The sequence below is a fragment of the Mizuhopecten yessoensis genome, unplaced genomic scaffold, assembly GCF_002113885.1.
Source record: "Mizuhopecten yessoensis strain PY_sf001 unplaced genomic scaffold, ASM211388v2 scaffold10685, whole genome shotgun sequence".
In the NCBI taxonomy this organism is placed as follows: domain Eukaryota; kingdom Metazoa; phylum Mollusca; class Bivalvia; order Pectinida; family Pectinidae; genus Mizuhopecten; species Mizuhopecten yessoensis.
In genome coordinates this window covers 353,894-375,333 of record NW_018408670.1, presented here as the reverse complement: position 1 = coordinate 375,333, position 21,440 = coordinate 353,894, and the positions used below count along the sequence as shown (strand labels likewise).

Genomic DNA, 21,440 nt, shown 5'->3' with positions numbered 1-21,440 from the left:
TTACATCTAATACATTTCAATGCTTAGTGACCTTATGAGTTATTACTGGCTCAAGCCCATTACAATATCATTACTGGACATATATGAAGATATACATGATAACTGACCGGTACTGGTATCCAGTGAGTTGACCATGTCCTCAGTAGCATCACCTAGTAGTCCCCGCATCCGGTAGATAATTGGCATAGGTTCTCCCTAAATACAACAAGTTATATCTCATTCAAATGCAGGAATATTGCTGAACCAAAATCTGACCATTGTAAGTAGATACACTACATCTTGACAAACTATTTTGTGAATATGCTTAATCCATTAATCACTAAGTTCTAAGAAGTGTTGTGACCAGTACAATTATTAAGGGTGAAGGTACTGCTGGGTCAGTAGAGAACATTTTACACATAAAAGACAATGGATAATCAATGATTTACAATCCTAGTCATATCTGTAACGATTCAGGAAGGTACTGCTGGGTCAGTAGAGAACATTGTACATATACATGACAATGGATAATCAATGATTTACAATCCTAGTCATATCTGTAACAATTCAGGAAGACCAAACAAAACTTACGCACAACAAAAATACATGATTTTACATTTCAACAAATTAATAATTTATCATCTATGAATTTACAGTCATAAACAGCAAAACAAGAAATATAAAATTTATGATGTAACAAAGATTGTGAAAATCCTTAACACATATTAATATTTTCAATATGACCTCAAGATAAAATGAGGAAGTGGTGTACAATTTACCTCGCCATGCTCCACTGCCCAGATTTTCTTGTAGACCTCACGTACAGGCAGGTCAAGGCTGATGATCTTTTTATTGACCAACAGCTCCATCCCAGTATCATCCTCCAGGAGGGCAACCAACTCACAGTCTGTGGAAAACATGTACTTAATTAGTAACACAATATCAGGTAAAAACAGAATGAGAACATCATTGGTACTAGAACAAGATGACAAGTCAGTCCTGAGTAAGCCTTATAGTAATTTATATTTTGTTACTATCAAAAGCATCCCCCACCCCCCTCCCTCCATTATCAGAACCAACCTCCACTTTGTCATACTTTCAAACCTTAGTGCATCCAATGTGCTTCTTTGTCGTCCCTTTAGATAAAACCAACAAAAGAATATAAATATTGATTTAAAAATCAACTGAAGAACTCTGTACATACCTTGGCAGATTTTGTTTTTGACGTCCCTCATCAGTGGCCCCAGACCTGGTTCGTTTGTGCTGTAGGGATTACCCAGCATCCTCCCTTGCAAGAAGTCCTCCTGCTGTGGATCTTTCTCCAGGATCATAAGAAACTCTCCTGTGTCACTCTCCTCCTGTTAAACACAATCATTTGATAACATCTCAGGTATATACACAAAGTCAGATTTCAGTAATTACATCTTTCAATTACAGTTTATTTTATACTGTTATTGTCGAGTTTATATTGCAAAAATAATCATACTTTCTATCAAGAAAGCATGAAAAAGGCAGTTAATTATATGAAAATTACATTGCAATATCATGAATTCTATGCTATGCTGGAACATCTCTGGACTAAAGGATGGCCTTGATATGTTTTTTTCAAATAAATCAAAACTGTTTAGACAGAATATCTTTGTGTTTATCTAAAATAAAACATTAAAATTTGAGGCTGATATAGAATACAAAAGAAAAATACATAACACTACTAAAATCTTGTGGGTAAGATGATATTACACAGCTGCTCATTGATACAATGACACAATTTATCTCAAGCACATTCGCAGGCATTCACACATAGGGAGACATTAGCCAGGTGGCATGGAACTAGTAGTTGGTGCCTGATAAGGCAGCTCCTGCGAATTCCTCAAAACTGTATTGATTAGTGTATATGCTAATTGTATTGATTGTATAAATTGCATATCTATGTCCTGTAAAGTACTTCAGAGTGGCTTATTCTAGCCACAGGTACTAGCCTCGTCTGTCAATACACCTATGATATAATCAAGGTTGCTAACTCTGTCCCCCTAGTAAAATGACCCAGTTCCAGAAAATCATGTAATTTCGTCATAACCGTTCGTAGTATGACACCAGGAGCAGTATAGATTGACAGGAAAATATTTTTTCTTTAATTTGATGTATGATTTGCCATATATCATGCAGTATAATTTTCGGTAGACTCTGTGAAACATCAAAAAATGGTCGAATTTCAGTTGGTCGGACACTGTGCTGTCCACAGGATGACACACTAAATCCCTAGTGGGTAGCGCAAAACACACGGCATGTCAGCTATTCAATGTCAGTACAATGTTTCTACCATAGGAAACAAACTTACTTGTATGATAGTTCCTGGCCTTTCATTATCATGTCAGACATTTTTCAAGCTGGTCAGACTGACAATCGGAAATCTGAACAGAGCCTGCCATTTTCTCTAACTTCTGTGACCTCGGCTCTGATTGGCTTCTAAATTTAACTGGCCAATCAGAGCCGAGGTCACAGAAGTTTTACTGGGTCATTTTACTAGGGGGGCAGAGTTAGCAACCTTGATTATATTACAGGTGTATCGACAGGCGAGACTAGTACCTGTGTTTTAGCTAGATAGGGCGCTATATCAAATGTTGTATATTATTATCATTACCAGTATTATAAACCAGAAAATGTTTGTACAACGTGCATATATATATGTGTGTGTCTCTGTTCCTGCTTGATAGAAGTGGAGCTAACCAAAGAAAATGAGCTGAATGGAGTGTGCAACCAAAGTCAATGAACCAGGAAATAAAGTTCACAGTAACATGAAGTTTGCCGACTAACCAAGATATGGTATGGACATTCCAATAGAAAAGGCAAACAGATATATTTCCTCCACTATGTATTGGGGGGCATATAAACCTCTACATACTGAAGGGGATATGATGCTACACAGCCATGTACTGATGAAATAAGGGTACAAACTTACAGGGAATATGATGCTACACAGCCGCTCAAAGATGAATACAGGAGACCGGTAGTCATCCTCGGGGTACTTCTTCACTGTCTGCACACACACCTGCATGAATTCCTTAGTCTCTGACTCTGTACCTGTAAACATGTGGCAAGCATTAGTTTTTGACTCAGAACTTATTCATAAAAAGTTAACTTGTACATATCAAGATATTTTGAGAGACTACAGTCAAATGAATGAATGATTTTTTTGTATCCCCAGTAATGTGATATAGGAAATATGCACATCTCTGATTCTGTCAATGTACATAGCAAAATTTACATCCTCAGAGAAAAACTTGCACTAATTACTATTAGATCTGAATGTTGGTATCTTAATGCACCTGTGGTGAGCTCCTCTAGTAGCTCCAGCAGTTTGTCCTGGGTGTCGTCAATGAGCTTCGTCCTCTGGACAACAAGTTTGCGTAGAGACAGGTAACCATTGAGGACATAGCCAACCAGCTTGTTCTTGTAGTGCTGTTTGATGACTTCCTGTTCTACAAACAGGGACAGCAGCTCTATCATAGCCTTCAGCGCAAACCCCTGGGCAAGGTCAGAGGTCAAGGTCGTCTCCTCAAGGTATTGAAGCTGTTCCACCTCCTGTAAGGTCAAATGCAAATTTAACAAACTGATTTTACAGTTTACTCAATTTAGGTCAACAATTAACCAGCAAAACTTTGACCACCAGATAATAGTAAACTTCTATTTGAGAAAGTTTTCTTTTAACAAATGACAAAACTAATCAATTTTAAGCACCAACATTGAACAAGTTTCTGTAAAGATTTGTATACTGTATTAACAGCATCTTCCATAAACTTAATAGTTTAAAACTTGCCTTTGTGATAAGTTCTCCTATGTGGAAGAGCAGACCCTTGATAGCCAGGTAGTACTTCCAGTAGGATGGTGCTATGAGGCGTTTGTACAGTACCAGGAAGTTGGTAGCACTCTCTCCACTCTGACCGATGTCGTCCAGGCAGCTATAGGATAACACACATGTTAGCTTTGACAAAGTAAAGTGTAGTGAAAATCACTGCCAGTGAGAAAGTCTGTGAATTCATTACCCACTTTTATAAGGGAGCATGTCTCCAATTTCATCAATCAGATTTACAGAATGAGCATGTTTGGGATTTCATTATACATGTATAGAGTTAATATGTCAGGTTATCTACGATTTCTTTATTCAGACTTATAGAGCGAATTTGTATTCAGATTTACAGAGTTAGTATGTCTACAATTTCATAACTATACTTACATAGTTAGTATGTCTACAACTTCATTACTCTGACTTACAGTGTTAGTATGTCTACAACTTCAATATTCATACTTACAGAGTTTGTATGTTTACAATTTCAGTATTCACACTTACAGAGTGAGCATGTCTATGATTTCAGTATTCACACTTACAGAGTGAACATGTCTATGATTTCAGTATTCACACTTACAGAGTGAGCATGTCTATGATTTCTTTCTTGCGGGTTGGCATCTGAGCTATGGACTCTACAATGCTGCAGGCTGTCTGACGTGCTGATCTGGATGATGGGGAGAACATTGCCTGCTTCAGCCACGTGGTCTGCGTCAATTTCAGACAGACGGCAGGTGTCTTCCACATCTTTTGGCGCCATCTGGCAGCATATTTCTCCATCAGGAAGCGTGCTCTAACCTCCTTCTTGTTAGGTCTGTCTTTAGGCTTCTCATCCGACTCCTGGGATACTGACACTGTGGCAACATAAAACAGTGATAAACGATGACAACATGGTCAAACCTGTAGGGGACCCTGTACCAACAATGTTAATCTGAGTTTACAGAGTTTATTTATGCACATAATCCATCTAACAGGAAAATAAACGTGGACACACTGACCTTTCTTAGGAAGACGTTTGCGCCACGCCTGGAAAGAGTTCCTCGGATCACCAGCTAGCCATGCCTTACTGTTGACGTGGAGCTCGGCAGGCAGCTGTCCGACACCAGATGGCTGTACTTCTGGACCTCTGTTATCCTGTAGGTGTAAATAGACAACTAAAAGTACTTACATACTTATTTAGAGGAATGGATTTTTTTGCTGGTTATTGATATGTACAACAAACCTTTCTTTTTGTCTTTCAGAGCAAGTTTTGTTATAAATCAACTAGAAAAGTTGTCTTGTGCATACCTTTTCATTAACAACAGTGACAGTGGTGCTGACAGTGGCTCCCCCTGGCTTGATGAGATGCTGGAGGATTCGTAGACAAGGGAGTGTAATGCTGTCCATGATTACAGGCTGTTTCAGCTGCATCCCCATTAAAAACAACCTCATCACTAAAACAATCAAAGCGTCAAATATAACAACAAATTCAAACCTTCATTGAGCCAACTAAATCATCAACCAACTTGAGAATAAAAACAAACACCAAATTAAAGACACAGTTTTGATTACTTCAGCACCTAAAATACATAAAACAAACAAGGCTTTGCCCATAATTAATCACCTTGCTAAACAGGCCACAGCTAAGCCTAGAGACATTGTTACTCACCACAGCGGACTCGTTGTTCCCAGCAGGTGTCTTCCTGCTGTAGGGATCGTGCCAACAGGAGGATCTCATGTCTCACAGATGATCCCTACAACACAAACAACAATTTTCTTACATATCTAAATACACATAGTTTATCCCAGGTAAATTGCATATTTCCTAGTAATTTTGTCAAACTCGCATAACAAGACACTTAATATTCAACTAATTTTAGCTTCCATTACTGACCAACTCATAGCCTCCACAGAGACTGACCAATCAAACAAGTCCTATTTACCAGGTCAGGGTTGGAGAAGTGACCCTTGAGGGCAGCAGCGATGCGGGTCATGATGAGGTTGTTCATCTCCTCTGTGCCTCGGCGGCTGTCCTTGGTGAGGAGACAGAGGAGGTGGCGTACTTCTGTCCTTACATTTAGTGTCCCATGTCTTAGGTTGAAATCAATCAACTCCTTAATCATTCCCTACAATACAAACATACAACATCACATCTTCTGAGATTCCATGACCTTGATATTACATCTGAATTTATTGCATCATTTTCTTAAATATATAAATACTGTATATGTTTACCCGACTACTTATTACAGAATACACACTCGAGAGCCGACCTTAATACAGAGTATCTGACTTTGTTACAAAGTGTCTGTTGGTGCTTACCTGGCTACACAGTATCTGGCGGAGGTTGGTGTTGGTGACGAGAGCCCTCAGCAGTGTGATACAGTGTTCCACTGCTGAGCTGGCACAGCCATAACAGTTGCTTGGACGCCCTCTGTAAAGCAATATTAGAAGCATTCAGTATAACAATAAACAGAAATTACATGCTTTCAAGAAGCATATTCTCTTTGCTCTGGTAATATTCATCCATTTCATGGGCAGTACTAGCATTTTTTTTTAACCCAAATCTGTCAACTTACACCACAATGCCTTTGATAGCCTCTACCATGGTTACTTGTAGCCTCTACCATGGTTACTTGTAGTCTCTACCATGGTTACTAGTAGACTCTACCATGGTTACTTGTAGCCTCTACCATGGTTACTTGTAGCCTCTACCATGGTTACTTGTCCCAAACTTACATGTCCTTAGTAGCCTTGGGTTTACAAGTGACCTCCCTGACCTTGGTGTTGTCTGCAGTGTCACGGGGAGAAGAGAGTGGCGAGGCTCGACTAGCTGCGGCCACAGCCTCCCTCTGTTGACAGTCATACTCCACCAACTCCTTACGACACGCCAACACTTTCTGTCAACAGTAAAATAATGTCCATTATAGGAAATGAATATTGTAAAGCATTTTTATCAATAGTAGTTTTGAAGAATTGAAGTTCTGTTTATGTGATGGTTTTGTAACCTTACCTGTATGGTCTTGCTGAGTTCGTCAAAGGAGGACTTGCACTCACTACAATACTTGATGGCGAGCTGTTGTATTGACTTGTTAACACTACTGTTGGTAATGGCAGCCGCGGCTCCACTTCCACCTGAGCCAGTCGCAGCCTCATCCTGCTGTAGGCAACAAACAGATTACAGTTAGACAACACATAAAATCTTTATATTTGTTTTAATAAATAATTTATTAATTTAAAATTAATAAGATATCAAATATCTATATCTAATCCAGTAATATAACAACGAAAGTATCAATCTACTCGATCATTTTTCAAAATGAAATCAGTACTGGTTACATTTTGATCTGAGTTTTATAAGCTGAAACATGTAAAGGTAGATTGTCGTACCGGCAGTTTCTCCGAGCTGTGTTCTGTAACCTGTACCAGCAGCTGTTCCAGTAGAGGGCGGTGATGCTGTAACTGTTTGTAGATCCTGTCAGCCTTCTCCAGTAGGCTGTTGATAGTTGAGATTGTCTACCAAGGAAAAGTCAGATGTACATGATTTAAGTTTTAATCTAAATAGTCTCCAAAAGAATTATATCAGAATATCATTTTCTTTATATAGGATTCATTTGCATATATATACCTTATCTTATAAACTTAACAAAACTAATTTAAATCATTGGTAATTTTTTTCTGGTTATCTTCAACAATTTTTTTCCTGTGGGAAATACACTGATAATTTGACCTACAAAATTTAAGAACCCTAAATTGTCATACCTTTTTGCGGTCTTCCTCATTCTCTATAGGGTCGACAGCACAGCAGGTCTTGGCTGTCAGAGTGAAGTCAAACTTGGCATATTTACAGAAGCCACAGGCGTTGCACAGGAATGGATCCTTCTCGTCATAGTTTATAGCTCTGTTAAAACATACATTAATTCTCACGTTAGTGTTTTTATCACAGCTCCAACAGTTCTGATCAATATAAATTTTGCTTTTACCACATACAAATAGATTCAGAATCAATTTGAAAATGTCTGCTGACAAGCTCACTACCATGTGAGTGAAAAGATGTTCTGAATGTGATGAAGCAATGACTACACATCAATGGATTTTAGATCGAGCTTGTAATTTGATGCTTTGACTCGGAAGTGTTCCAAGTAACGTCATGAAAAACCCTAACCCTATAAGTTAAAAAAGCTGCTGGTATTTTGTTTGAGTACATTTCTTGTAGAGCTAGCAGCTGGTATATATGATCATGTGTACCTGCACTTGTGGCACTGGAAGACATTCTCTCCACAGTTGCCACACACTCCTGGGTTAGCGGGAACAGAGGCACTACACCGTGGGCACTGGAGTGTCTCTGCCGTGGCCTGCAGATTGTCGTAGAAGTCAGCGTACTCTATCATCAGGTTACACGCCACGATAGGAATCGGGAAGTCCACTTTCACATCAGTCTGACCTGCAGACAAGGTCACTTTGCGTGCCTTATGCCATAGTCCAGGTCTGCAAAATCATGCATTACATCAGTAGGTTGAAATATCATCATTCACATTTAACCTCAGCAGCTAAATAGACATGACAGCAAATGAAAACTTGACTTATTTCAAGGTTTGCTCCAGATGTTAGGAAACTTACTTGTTTTTGAGCTCGACCACGGCCTGTACTGTCCTGTTATTGTAGTAGATATTCATCACTCGTACCTGTGGTATCAGTGAAAATGTTATACAATCAACCAAACTAGTCAAAAGAATTTAATTTATTATATCTAAATGACAAACATTATGCTGTGGACTGACATTTACAGACCTCTTTGTTGAAAGCTGTATAGTTTGCGACACAATGCATCACAATTTTGAAAATTATCACATTCAAAACCAAACTACATTTTTGTTACGTAAAAGTGGCTGCATGAAGAAAAATGACACGAAACGATTGTATTTTTGATGACTAGGTACATGTGTTTAAGCTGTATAACCTGACCGAGGCCTATAACTGACCGTATGCTGTATAACCTGACCAGGGCCTATAAGTGACCGTATGCTGTATAACCTGACCGAGGCCTATAACTGACCGTATGCTGCATTACCTGACCAGGACCTATAACTGACCGTATGCTGTATAACCTGACCAGGGCCTATAACTGACCGTGTATTGAGGTTATTCCCCTTACCATCTTGGTGCGCTTCAAGTCACTGATGCGGAGAGAGATCTTGGAGATGGTGTGGCTCCCCACCAGCTTCACAATCTGTGTGGTCGTTGTAAACTTGGAGTCTACCTTGATGGCAGACAGCTTCAGGTTCTGAAAGAATCACACACAGAGAAATAATTGAAAAGAAACAATATCCTCCCAACAAAGTGGCAGATAATCTCAAAAAGACATGCACCACAGCTCACCGATGACTTCCTACACAATCTTTTTTACAATTTTTTTTCTGAGATAATCAGTTATACGCAACACTAGACACAATATATTCGCCCTTCTGTATACTTTTATTTGCCATATATCATGATAAATTCACCCTAATTACAGTTGGGGGGAAAAGATGGAAATTTAGATGCTGCGAAAATTTCCTGGTACCGGGTATGCCCGGTGTCAAAGATGAACTTTCAACTTGTGTAATACAACTGTCTATAAAATCAAGTTTTAGGTATTAAGGATTACCGTGGATTCCTCCTCTGGGTTGTTACACACTAGACAGGGGTCACTCTCCAGGTAATACCCGTCAAAGTCAACCAGCCCCTGTAACATACTGCAGCAAACAAACACATCAACATCTACAACTCGTTTGGTGAGAAAACATCAAGACATTCGGTAAATTGAGATTTCTGTTCATTCATAAATGACAACAGCTACACCAGGTACAGATCAGTCCTAGTATCATGAACATAGAATTTAGATAAATTATATTTGATCATCATAGGGACAGTTTGACAGATGTATGTCTTTACTTACTTGTAGATCTGGGCATTAAGATGATGAGCAGACCCTATAAAGAGCTATATTTGATCATAGGGACGGTTTGACAGACTGTATGTCTTTACTTACTTGTAGATCTGGGCATTAGGATGATGAGCAGACCCTATAAAGAGCTGTATTTGATCATAGGGACGATTTGACAGACTGTATGTCTTTACTTACTTGTAGATCTGGGCATTAGGATGGTTGGAAAGAATCTGGTTTTCCTCTTTCAGCACTGATATAGCCTTCTCCAAGTACTGTTTGGTCTGCAAAACATAATTGTTCACATACAGATCCAACTAGCTAACTGACCAGGAAAGAAGCTTTTATCAGAAAATACAACATATTTCAAAAGAGTAGTGAAACGAGAAGAGGTCAATTGCTATACATATTTATTTTATAGGTGTAAATATTGACACAGATTGGATTCAATATTTCCCCACCCATATACATCCTCTGCCTAAATCACCAGCGAGTTCAACTCATTTGCCAGCTTACCTTTTTCTCAGAGGTTTGAGGCGTCTTGAGTACAAAGTATCCGAGTAGGTCGACAAACTGTGCAGCTTTCCGTCCATAGAGCGGTAGTTCCTTCCACAGGCTCCACATCAGCTCTAGTAGATGTTCCTGCTCAGACAGACTGGAGTTCCTGATAGACACACAGCAATTATATATAAGTTCATACTTGGTTCACAATTTGTACCAGATTTATCAAATGAGTATAACAAAAAAAATCAATTTAATGAGCTTCTGCCAAGCTAAAATGAAATATTTCTGGCAAGTTTTCCTGGTCATTCATTATCATTTGACAATCTCACAAGGTTTACACTGTACAAAAGATCACAAGCAAATATCTGACATGGGTGTATTTAACTTAATAACAAAGTAGTAATGTGATAAAAAAAAACCATACTATATTGAATCCTAGATGTGTAGGTTTATAGTGTTTTCATCTATAAAGCATTTTTTAACTATCATGCTAAAATGTTAAATACCATTGTTTTTATAAGATGCGTATGACTACAGGAAATGCCTTACTTGTAGATGTTGTAGAGCAGGCTGTGAGCCTGCCAGCGTATACTGGTGGCATTGGACTCCAGGAGGAAGGTGCGCAGGAAGCGAATCATCAGGTCTTTGTCCAGGACACGGTTCAACAATTGTACAAGATTGACACACAAAGCTTCATCGTGTCGCTGGCCGTCATCAGAATCTGGGTGAAAACATGTGCCATTTTTAATTGCAGTTGGAATTTTCCATTATATATTATCATGATAACATGAATTAATATTTCATCAGAGTGATTCTTTTACATGACTTTACTTTTCTTTGATCTATGACCTTGACCTGTTGATACCTACCCTCGTTTTTGTCTTTGTCCTTGTCCTTGTCTTTCTTGTGTTTGGCTGGGGAACTGGTGGCAGCCCCACCCCCAGACCCTGTGTGACCAGTGACTGGACCCTTTGACCCACACAGGGCACACTGTAGCAGCTGTAGGACCGTGGGTGCCACTCCCTCATCTAGCACAATACTGGCCCTCACTAGAAACCCCAACACTCCTGAAAACCAAGATAGTACTTAATTCATATAGCAGGCACAAATAGTCCTGGCATGACCTAACAGGGCCCACTTGTATAAAACATCTCAACTCTTGAGATTTCCTCAAGTCTAAGATTTCCCATAGACAATAAAATTGCTTGAGATTTTCCTTAACTTTGAGATGTATTATACAAGTGACCCCAGGACTACTGAATATGGATAGCATCCTATGCTTATCCAACCATACTTGACAAAAGAAAGTATGATATAAATATGGTAAGCTTCAGTCGGAGATTGAGTGGTATAACACGGTAGACTAGGGGTGATGGGACAATGTTCTGGAGGTGCAAGTACAAATGTCATTGTATCTTGTTTCTAAAGACAACAGTGTTAAACTCCAATTAATGAATTATTAATAGTTGTACTACATATATTGTGTCCATAATTCTATTCACCAATGAAACTGTCATGTGAGACATCTCTTACCTTGGTGATCTCTGCAATACAACTGCCAGTTGACTGGGCGCTCACTAGCGATCTCAGCACAGATCTTCAGATGCTCGACCTGTCAACATCAATATTACACGGCACTGTCAGGAGGCGTTATGTCAACTTCTAGGCAGGAACACAAACCTTCATACACATCCTTATACTGAACAAATTATAGTAAAATCTGTTTTTGTTTCCTCTATATCATGTTACTGCTAAAATTAATAGTAACTCATTCACCCCTGAAATTTCATAATGAACTATTCCATCCTTTGAATTGGAAGAGTTCCAATGTGTCTTCAGGGGTAAATGAGTTAACATATTGTTGTGCCACTTACGATGTTCAGTAGTGTGTCATAAGACAGTATGATGGGGGTAGGTATAGCCTCCGATACAACAAGTCCTCCCTCCTTACACTGGTCCATCACAGTATGTAGGTGGGACTCCACAGCATACAGGTCTCGCAGCTGGCGATACTTGTCCTTGGTTCCACAGATAAACAGCAGTAACTGTAACACAAAATATACTTGTGGCTACTAAATAAGAACTTACATTAATTTAATTAATTCAATGAAGGATATACCAAGTACTTAACAGTGACATACCCCTGGACACATATAAGAATATATATATATGAGAAAAAAGAAGGTGAAGTATTGTGAGGAATCCATCATCTCCTTACCTCTCCAGTCCAAAAGTTTGGTTTGAGATATGTATAAAGATGTACAATCCATAACACATATCCTTATCAGTAACACAAAACCTATCTAATGACATTGGAGTCGATACTTTTGCATTAACAGATTCAACGAGAAAAACAACCACTGCAGCAGCACTTGTACAATACAGGACTTACCTTGCGGACTTGTCTTTTGACAAATGGAGTCTGCTGTGTCATCATGTACTGCAAAACAAATCAAAACACACCTCCATGAAACATGATCATAAGAGCAAAGAAACAGGATCTGGCTATCACATAATACATGCGAGTCTGAACAATTTTTTAAACTGAAATTGATGGATCTTTAGTCAGACGCGAGCAATTACTTTCATTTGTTATATCTGTTGCATTGAAATGTAAAATGTTTGATGGTATAGTAAAACCTGTAATGACATAATATTGTACCCACCTCAGCAAGTGTTGTATTCCATGTGTAGTCAAAGCTGGCAGCCGGTACACTGGCCACACCGTCAGATATCTTCTTTAACTGTGGAACAGAATGTTGGTGAGCAGTTCAGTGGAGGATGAGCTCATTGTGATAACACAAGAATATTACCAATATGTTTTAGAACTCCATGTATTACGTTTACAAATCTGTTTAACCTGTACAATACAACATATTACCTAGATACCACTCAGAAATGTACCTGTACGTTACTTGTACAACTCCATATTTACAGGTAAAACTCAATCTTTTTACCTGTAGAATTCAAAATATTACCTTTACTACTCATTGAGTTACCTGGTATGAACCTGTATGTTACTTGTACAACTCCATATTTACAGGTAAAACTCAATCTTTTACCTGTAGAATTCAAAATATTACCTTTGCTACTCATTGAGTTACCTGGTATGGGAGTCGAAGGACCATCTCTGTGAGAAGTTGTGGGTAATCTTCAAACACGTCACTGGCATGACCTTTCACATACTGGCGTAGGAAGAAGGGCGACATGTCTGGGGGTGGATGTGTGGGGTGTGGCTTCAGTAACTGGCCAGTCACAGCACTTCCATCCTCCTAAAAATATGCATGAACACTTTCCATGTATGATAAATACACCAATCGTAAAGTAAGTTTATGTAACTAGACAGATATCTGATTTAACAAAAAATTTACTCTAAAATATAGGAATAAAATGTGCTGTTTCCTTTTTGTATATTTTTAAACATGATGTCACCATTGTCAATCCGAAAAAGACATTAATTTTACTTTTGAATCTGACCCTGGGAAGAAGATGATGAAAACTGTAAGCACCACCCCACATTGCAGTAAAAAATATTTCGTCCAATATTTCCAGAAAGTACCATCTATTAAATATCAAAGGTACAGGACTACCAGGAACAGTATTTCTCTATCCAATATGATTGCACACTCACCTCCTGAGAGGAGAACTGTTTCCAGAAGGGCAGTAGGTTACACAGGATCTTGAGACAGTAGGTGATACTGTCACTCGAGATCAGTGCTGAGGCTGACGTGTTACTGATGAAGGAGGATGACGACTGAAAATCATAAAATTACAAGTTTATTTCATCTAATCATGATATCATATCCTCGGTTACAACTTTATCAGCAATCCCTCCATCATCTACCACCACTATAAGCAATGTATTACATAAAACATGTACTGCTGCACATCACCCTAGCACACAACTTACATCTTGAAGAATAATAATCAAAATATTGTGTTCTGTTGAAATGATATTTACCTGATCTTCACAAACTACATCATAAGTTATTGCTATTTAAATGCTATTTCATAATCTGCCAGAAGATCTAAAACAGGACCATACAACCTAAAACAGGACCACAGACTAGAAATGAGATCAATCATTATACCCGTATAACTATATATAGAGGTAAACAAATTTAGGGTAAATAATGTATGAGACTAAAATTGTTTTTAAATATCAGATAAGATGATACTCAACGTCCACATAAAAAGTGGATAACAGCTTTTCTATATATGAAATGTTTAACAGGACTGACCCGGTGTCCTACTCAACTGACATGTTTAACAGGACCAACTCCGGTGGCCTACTCAACTGACATGTTTAACAGGACCAACTACGGTGTCCTACTCAACTGACATGTTTTCTATATATGAAATGTTTAACAGGACTGACCCGGTGTCCTACTAAACTGACATGTTTAACAGGACTGACTCGGTGGCCTACTCAACTGACATGTTTAACAGGACTGACTCGGGTGTCCTACTCGACTGAGATGTTTTTAACAGGACTGACTCGGTGTCCTATGTTTAACAGGACTGACTCTGTGTCCTACTCAACTGACATGTTTAACAGGACTGACTCAGGTGTCCTACTCAACTGACATGTTTAACAGGACCAACTCCGGTGTCCTACTCAACTGACATGTTTAACAGGACTGACTTGGTGTCCTACTCAACTGACATGTTTAACAGGCTTGACTCGGGTGTCCTACTCAACTGACATGTTTAACAGGACCAACTCCGGTGGCCTACTCAACTGACATGTTTAACAGGACCGACTCGGGGGTCCTACTCAACTGACATGGTTAACAGGACTGACCCGGTGTCCTACTCAACTAACATGTTTAACAGGACCGACTTGGGTGTCCTCATCAACTGACATGTTTAACAGGACTGACTCTGTGTCCTACCAACTGACATGTTTAACAGGACTGACTCGGTTTCCTACTCAACTGACATGTTTAACAGGGCTGACTCTGTGTCCTACTCAACTGACATGTTTAAAAGGACCGACTCGGGTGTCCTACTCAACTGACTTGTTTAACAGGACCGACTCGGGTGTCCTACTCAACTGACATATTTGACAGGACTGACTCGGGTGTCCTACTCAACTGCCATGTTTAACAGGACTGACTTGGTGTCCTACTCAACTGACATGTTTTTAACAGGACTGACTCTGTGTCCTACTCAACTGACATGGTTAACAGGACTGACCCGGTGTCCTACTCAACTAACATGTTTAACAGGACCGACTTGGGTGTCGTACTCAACTGACATGTTTAACAGGATTGACTCGGGTGTCGTACTCAACTGACATGTTTAACAGGACTGACCCTGTGTCCTACTCAACTGACATGTTTAACAGGTCTGACCCGGTGTCCTACCCAACTGACATGTTTAACAGGACTGACTCGCTGTCCTACTCAACTGACATGTTTAACAGGTCTGACCCGGTGTCTTACTCAACTGACATGTTTAACAGGACTGACCCTGTTTCCTACTCAACTGACATGTTTAACAGGACAGACTCGGGGGTCCTACTCAACTGGCATGTTTAACAGGACTGACTCGGTGTCCTATGTTTAACAGGACTGACTCTGTGTCCTACCAACTGACATGTTTAACAGGACTGACTCGGGTGTCCTACTCAACTGCCATGTTTAACAGGACTGACTTGGTGTCCTACTCAACTGGCATGTTTAACAGGACTGACTCGGGTGTCCTAATCAACTGACATGTTTAACAGGACTGACTTTTAACAGGAGTGACTCAGGGGTCCTACTCAACTGACATGTTTAACAGGACCGACTTGGGTGTCCTCATCAACTGACATGTTTAACAGGACTGACTTGGTGGTCTACTCAACTGACATGTTTTTAACAGGACTGACTCTGTGTCCTACTCAACTGACATGGTTAACAGGACTGACCCGGTGTCCTACTCAACTGACATTTTTAACAGGACTGACCCGGTGTCCTACTCAACTAACATGTTTAACAGGACCGACTTGGGTGTCGTACTCAACTGACATGTTTAACAGGATTGACTCGGGTGTCGTACTCACCTGACATGTTTAACAGGACTGACTCGGGGGTCCTACTCAACTGACATGTTTAACAGGACCGACTTGGGTGTCCTACTCAACTGACATGTTTAACGGGACTGACCCGGTGTCCTGCTCAACTGACATGTTTAACAGGACTGACTTGGTATTCTACTCAACTGACATGTTTAACAGGACTGCCTCGGTGTCCGACTCAACTGACTTGTTTAACAGGACTGACTTGGTATTCTACTCAACTGACATGTTTAACAGGACTGAATCGGTGTCCTCCTCAACTGACATGTTTGACAGGACTGACTCGGGTGTCCTACGCAACTGACATGTTTAACAGGACTGACCCGGTGTCCTACTCAGCTGACATGTTTAACAGGACTGACTCGGTGACCTACTAAACTGACATGTTTAACAGGACTGACCCGGTGTCCTACTCAACTAACATGTTTAACAGGACCGACTTGGGTGTCGTACTCAACTGACATGTTTAACAGGATTGACTCGGGTGTCGTACTCACCTGACATGTTTAACAGGACTGACTCGGGGGTCCTTCTCAACTGACATGTTTAACAGGACTGACTCGCTGTCCTACTCAACTGACATGTTTAACAGGTCTGACCCGGTGTCTTACTCAACTGACATGTTTAACAGGACTGACCCTGTTTCCTACTCAACTGACATGTTTAACAGGACAGACTCGGGGGTCCTACTCAACTGGCATGTTTAACAGGACTGACTCGGTGTCCTATGTTTAACAGGACTGACTCTGTGTCCTACCAACTGACATGTTTAACAGGACTGACTCGCTGTCCTACTCAACTGACATGTTTAACAGGGCTGACTCTGTGTCCTACTCAACTGACATGTCTAACAGGACTGACTCGGTGTCCTACTCAACTGATATGTTTAACAGGACTGACCCTGTGGCCTACTCAACTGACATGTTTAACAGGACCGACTCGGGGGTCCTACTCAACTGACTTGTTTAACAGGACCGACTCGGGTGTCCTACGCAACTGACTTGTTTAACAGGACTGACTTGGTATTCTACAGGACTGACTCGGTGTCCTACTCAACTGATATGTTTAACAGGACTGACCCTGTGGCCTACTCAACTGACATGTTTAACAGGACTGCCTCGGTGTCCGACTCAACTGACTTGTTTAACAGGACTGACTTGGTGTCCTACTCAACTGACATGTTTAACAGGATTGACTCGGGTGTCGTACTCACCTGACATGTTTAACAGGACTGACTCGGGGGTCCTACTCAACTGACATGTTTAACAGGATTGACTCGGGTGTCGTACTCAACTGACATGTTTAACAGGACTGACCCTGTTTCCTACTCAACTGACATGTTTAACAGGCCTTACTCGGTGTCCTACTCAACTGACATGTTTGACAGGACCGACTCGGGTGTCCTACTCAACTGACTTGTTTAACAGGACTGACTTGGTATTCTACTCAACTGACATGTTTAACAGGACTGACTCTGTGTCCTACTCAACTGACATGTTTAACAGGACTGACTCGGGTGTCCTATTCAACTGACATGTTTAACAGGACTGACTTGGTGTTCTACTCTACTGACATGTTTAACAGGACTGACTCGGGTGTCCTATTCAACTGACATGTTTAACAGGACCGACTCAGTGTCCTACTCAACTGACATGTTTAACAGGACTGTCTCTGTGTCCTACTCAACTGACATGTTTAAAAGGACCGACTCGGGTGTCCTACTCAACTGACATGTTTGACAGGACTGACTCAGTGTCCTACTCAACTGACATGTTTAACAGGACTGACTTGCCCGTCTCGGTGTCCTACTCAACTGACATGTCAAGACTCACCTCTGAGGAAGGCTTGGTTCCAGCCTTTGTCCTGGACAGCAACACACTCAGTAACCTCAGCAATACCAGCTTGACCTCAAAGTTCTTACTTCTGCATGACACATTATCAAGGCCCTGTAATACAATGCACAGTAATTCAATGTGGAGTTAATGTAGTCTGATGAGCTATACTCCTTTAAGTTAAAAGGTTACATTTTCCAATCCTATGTCCAAAACATCATTTCCATTATAGTAAGACTACCTACCATTCAACTGTGCTAATTAACATTAATAACAATGACACTGACCTGTCCAGAAAGGTCCAATTCCTTGATGAGAGAGGTCAGCACACTGTCCAGTGCAGCCTTGTCCTTCTCCTCTTCGCTGTCTAGGTCAGAGGTCAGCATTAGAAGAACCTGCATGAATGGTATGGCACGGACACCACCCACCTCCCGCACCTCGGGAATGTATTGTAGAAGGCGCTCCAGTAAGATCAGGCGTAGGTTGTGTAATCTATGAACAATTACCTCACATCTTTTATCTTGACAACAATCCCATATCATTTAATATCTCATCTCTACAAGGCTTTTACTGTGGTAGCTAACAACATGGTTTATCTTATATTGACTACATTTCACCAAACATAGTGCTGTGTAGCCTGGACATATTAACAACTCATCAAAAATACCTAGACTTTGAGTTTCACTGTCTGAAGTGATTTTAGTGAACAGATCCATTCCTCTGTGATGACTAATACAGATTTTAAAGAAGAATGACAAAAAGTTAATTCAATCCTAGTTCTTTAACTATATTAATTTGCAGTTTAAACTGTGTATACCTGACACTTGTGTCATAGTCTGCGTCCATTTCTGAGCCCTCTGTTTCCTGAGGAAGTGAGCCACTGTGCATGCCCACACTGCTGGTCTCGCTGCGGGCACTGAACATAGTGCTCTCCCGGTCCCTCTCCCCGTATGCACTACTTCGTCCACTAGCTAAAAAACAACATAGCAATTAGCAAACTAGACATTCAACACCTTCAGGATCGGTTGATCAGCTATAAATTTGTAAAGAATTACCTCCACTTTCTGAGCCACCACTGCCTGCATGTTCTGCAGGAGACGTGCGTAGTGTGGACCCGTCTGTTGCTGCATTACTGCCAATCTCATCGTCACTGCCAGGGGCCGAGGCTGTTGTATCTGACAGTGGCCCTTCTTCTAGGGACATCGCACCCTGCAGTAATTAAAGGGCACTTAGATGTACTGATTTCATATGGTAATTTGTATTAGTTGGGCTTTGGAACAGCTTTTGACAAGAAAACATTTTCCCCCTGTATATCACAACCAATATTTCATGTTTTCAACAATAGCAAACTCTTGTAGTGATTCACAGGATGGTAAGCTGATGACAAAAGGTATAAGGTATACAGACAACTTGAAATTATCAGTTTGATAAATTGCATTTGGGTTAAAATAAAATATTTCAGAACACCTGTATTGTAACACTATATTGCCCATTTGTCTGTGACTTACCTGTTGTGACCTGTTGATGCCAAGGCCCTGTAGCCCAGAACACCTGTATTGTAACACTATATTGCCCATTTGTCTGTGACTTACCTGTTGTGACCTGCTGATGCCAAGGCCCTGTAGTCCCAATCCACCGCTGTGACCAGGCTGTAAAATCAGTAAAGGTAGCATTGTATTACACCAATTCATAATTATACCTTGTCATTTTACAACAACATTCTACAAAATGTTTTCGCTCAGAGCTACAGAAAAGTTACATAATATTTTCTAATTTCATCTAAAAGATGTTTTGCTTAATCTTTTATGATGTTGTGTCGGGTAATTGAATGATAAAGAAGACAATACGGATGCCCTCACCTGATCCTGCAGACTGAGAGCAATAGCTAGCTCCACCATTGTCTCATCGTCAGCATCCGGGGGGATGTCAACCATGGGGGGGAAGTTCACCCCACCTGCAAACAGTGCTTCAAGTGGTATGGGCCCTCCGTGACCCTGTTCTCCAGGCTCCATTACCATAGGCTCGTTGTTCTCCTAGTACACAACAGACATGATCAGTAACTAACTACTACACCTTATTATTGACTGAACCATGTAGGTCTAGTTAAACACGGTAGATGGTGATAATGAATAAACGGTTCCCCCCCCCCCCCCCTTGGAAATCAAGCTATTTTCAATATTTCTAAAAAAATCTTGAGGTTGGTAAGTATGGAATGTTTAGAAATATCCGAATAAGGTACCGACAAGATATTGTCAAAGATGTGTGGAAATTAGAGAGCCTAGAAAAGAAATTAGCGAGACACAGAAATCACCTGGTGTTTACGCTGAGATGCAGAGATTTGCATGTAACACCTTCAAGTCTGAATATTAGGTGCCCAGTAAAAAACTTATCATAATAAAAAAGCTATTTTCAATCCAAGAATGCTATTAAGGATCATTAAAGAACTAATTAGTTTTTTTTCTTAATAATACTAAAATATACAACATGCATGACGTGATAACTCCCAACACTGGAAATGTCGTAACATATTAGACTTCCTTAGTACTCACCACCACTTCAAAGTGTTCGTCCCCATCGTCCTCGTCTTGCTGTTCTTGGGCCATTTCCTGCAGTGAGCGCTGAGCAGGAGGTGCTGCTGGTTTGGCTCCCTTGTCCTCATCATCGTCGTCGTCATCTTCATCATCGTCTTCATCATCATCATCATCTTCTGCTACCCCTGGTGAGCTACACCTGGGGGGTGAGGGTATACAGACCCGGCGACGACGATGTCTGGGACGAAGACATCGGATCATGGCCTGCTTACAGGCGAAGCTCACCATTTGGTCCTATAGGTATACAGTTGGTTTTAGTACTTCCTTCAGTATCTTAATTTTAACTTTAATTGTTTCTACTCGTAAGGAATGTTGATTATTATACTATACACATACTAGGCAATAACAATGAATTACAATACAGTACGAACATTTAAGGTGAAATTGTAAATTATAATTATGGTACATTTTGCACATTTTTAAATTCAGCCTAACTGTGCTGATGATTTACAAAGCTTACCTGACAGAGCAGGAGACGGACATACATCTTGGTGGCGAGTGGGGTGTTATCAATCTCACACACAGTGAAGGCATGAATGATTTCTACTAGGGCCCCAACTGTTGCATCGACATGACTCAGACCTGTGTATACCAACATATCATCTTTTTAGTTACCTGTTCATATAATATACCTGACAGAACAATGACACAGCTAGCCCTGGTGCAGCAAAACATGTTTAAAATAACAGCTGTTACAAATAGCATTGCTTGCCTAATGAAA

At 40.3% G+C, this 21,440-nt stretch overlaps 1 protein-coding gene across 5 annotated transcripts in view; it reads right to left on the bottom strand.

Moving 5' to 3' along the window:
- The window catches only part of LOC110461808 (E3 ubiquitin-protein ligase UBR4-like), a 74,562-nt gene that overhangs the window by 8,258 nt on the left and 44,864 nt on the right, over nucleotides 1-21,440 (bottom strand). For all 5 annotated transcript variants that reach the window (XM_021515478.1, XM_021515480.1, XM_021515481.1 and 2 more), the window contains exons 61-98: nucleotides 21,180-21,301; nucleotides 20,678-20,953; nucleotides 19,988-20,161; nucleotides 19,721-19,777; nucleotides 19,184-19,337; nucleotides 18,946-19,099; nucleotides 18,416-18,620; nucleotides 18,129-18,242; nucleotides 13,864-13,986; nucleotides 13,337-13,504; nucleotides 12,899-12,976; nucleotides 12,625-12,672; nucleotides 12,107-12,277; nucleotides 11,766-11,844; nucleotides 11,102-11,299; nucleotides 10,782-10,953; nucleotides 10,245-10,392; nucleotides 9,927-10,012; nucleotides 9,450-9,537; nucleotides 8,958-9,086; nucleotides 8,423-8,487; nucleotides 8,051-8,290; nucleotides 7,565-7,703; nucleotides 7,193-7,318; nucleotides 6,816-6,962; nucleotides 6,542-6,702; nucleotides 6,125-6,236; nucleotides 5,746-5,928; nucleotides 5,472-5,556; nucleotides 5,111-5,256; nucleotides 4,822-4,957; nucleotides 4,404-4,677; nucleotides 3,797-3,938; nucleotides 3,306-3,561; nucleotides 2,939-3,060; nucleotides 1,184-1,337; nucleotides 759-886; nucleotides 108-195 (exon numbers count right to left, since the gene is read on the bottom strand). In XM_021515478.1, the coding sequence (XP_021371153.1) occupies nucleotides 108-195; nucleotides 759-886; nucleotides 1,184-1,337; nucleotides 2,939-3,060; nucleotides 3,306-3,561; nucleotides 3,797-3,938; nucleotides 4,404-4,677; nucleotides 4,822-4,957; nucleotides 5,111-5,256; nucleotides 5,472-5,556; nucleotides 5,746-5,928; nucleotides 6,125-6,236; nucleotides 6,542-6,702; nucleotides 6,816-6,962; nucleotides 7,193-7,318; nucleotides 7,565-7,703; nucleotides 8,051-8,290; nucleotides 8,423-8,487; nucleotides 8,958-9,086; nucleotides 9,450-9,537; nucleotides 9,927-10,012; nucleotides 10,245-10,392; nucleotides 10,782-10,953; nucleotides 11,102-11,299; nucleotides 11,766-11,844; nucleotides 12,107-12,277; nucleotides 12,625-12,672; nucleotides 12,899-12,976; nucleotides 13,337-13,504; nucleotides 13,864-13,986; nucleotides 18,129-18,242; nucleotides 18,416-18,620; nucleotides 18,946-19,099; nucleotides 19,184-19,337; nucleotides 19,721-19,777; nucleotides 19,988-20,161; nucleotides 20,678-20,953; nucleotides 21,180-21,301 (5,448 nt within the window). The remainder of the gene's footprint in view (nucleotides 1-107; nucleotides 196-758; nucleotides 887-1,183; nucleotides 1,338-2,938; nucleotides 3,061-3,305; nucleotides 3,562-3,796; nucleotides 3,939-4,403; nucleotides 4,678-4,821; nucleotides 4,958-5,110; nucleotides 5,257-5,471; nucleotides 5,557-5,745; nucleotides 5,929-6,124; nucleotides 6,237-6,541; nucleotides 6,703-6,815; nucleotides 6,963-7,192; nucleotides 7,319-7,564; nucleotides 7,704-8,050; nucleotides 8,291-8,422; nucleotides 8,488-8,957; nucleotides 9,087-9,449; nucleotides 9,538-9,926; nucleotides 10,013-10,244; nucleotides 10,393-10,781; nucleotides 10,954-11,101; nucleotides 11,300-11,765; nucleotides 11,845-12,106; nucleotides 12,278-12,624; nucleotides 12,673-12,898; nucleotides 12,977-13,336; nucleotides 13,505-13,863; nucleotides 13,987-18,128; nucleotides 18,243-18,415; nucleotides 18,621-18,945; nucleotides 19,100-19,183; nucleotides 19,338-19,720; nucleotides 19,778-19,987; nucleotides 20,162-20,677; nucleotides 20,954-21,179; nucleotides 21,302-21,440) is intronic.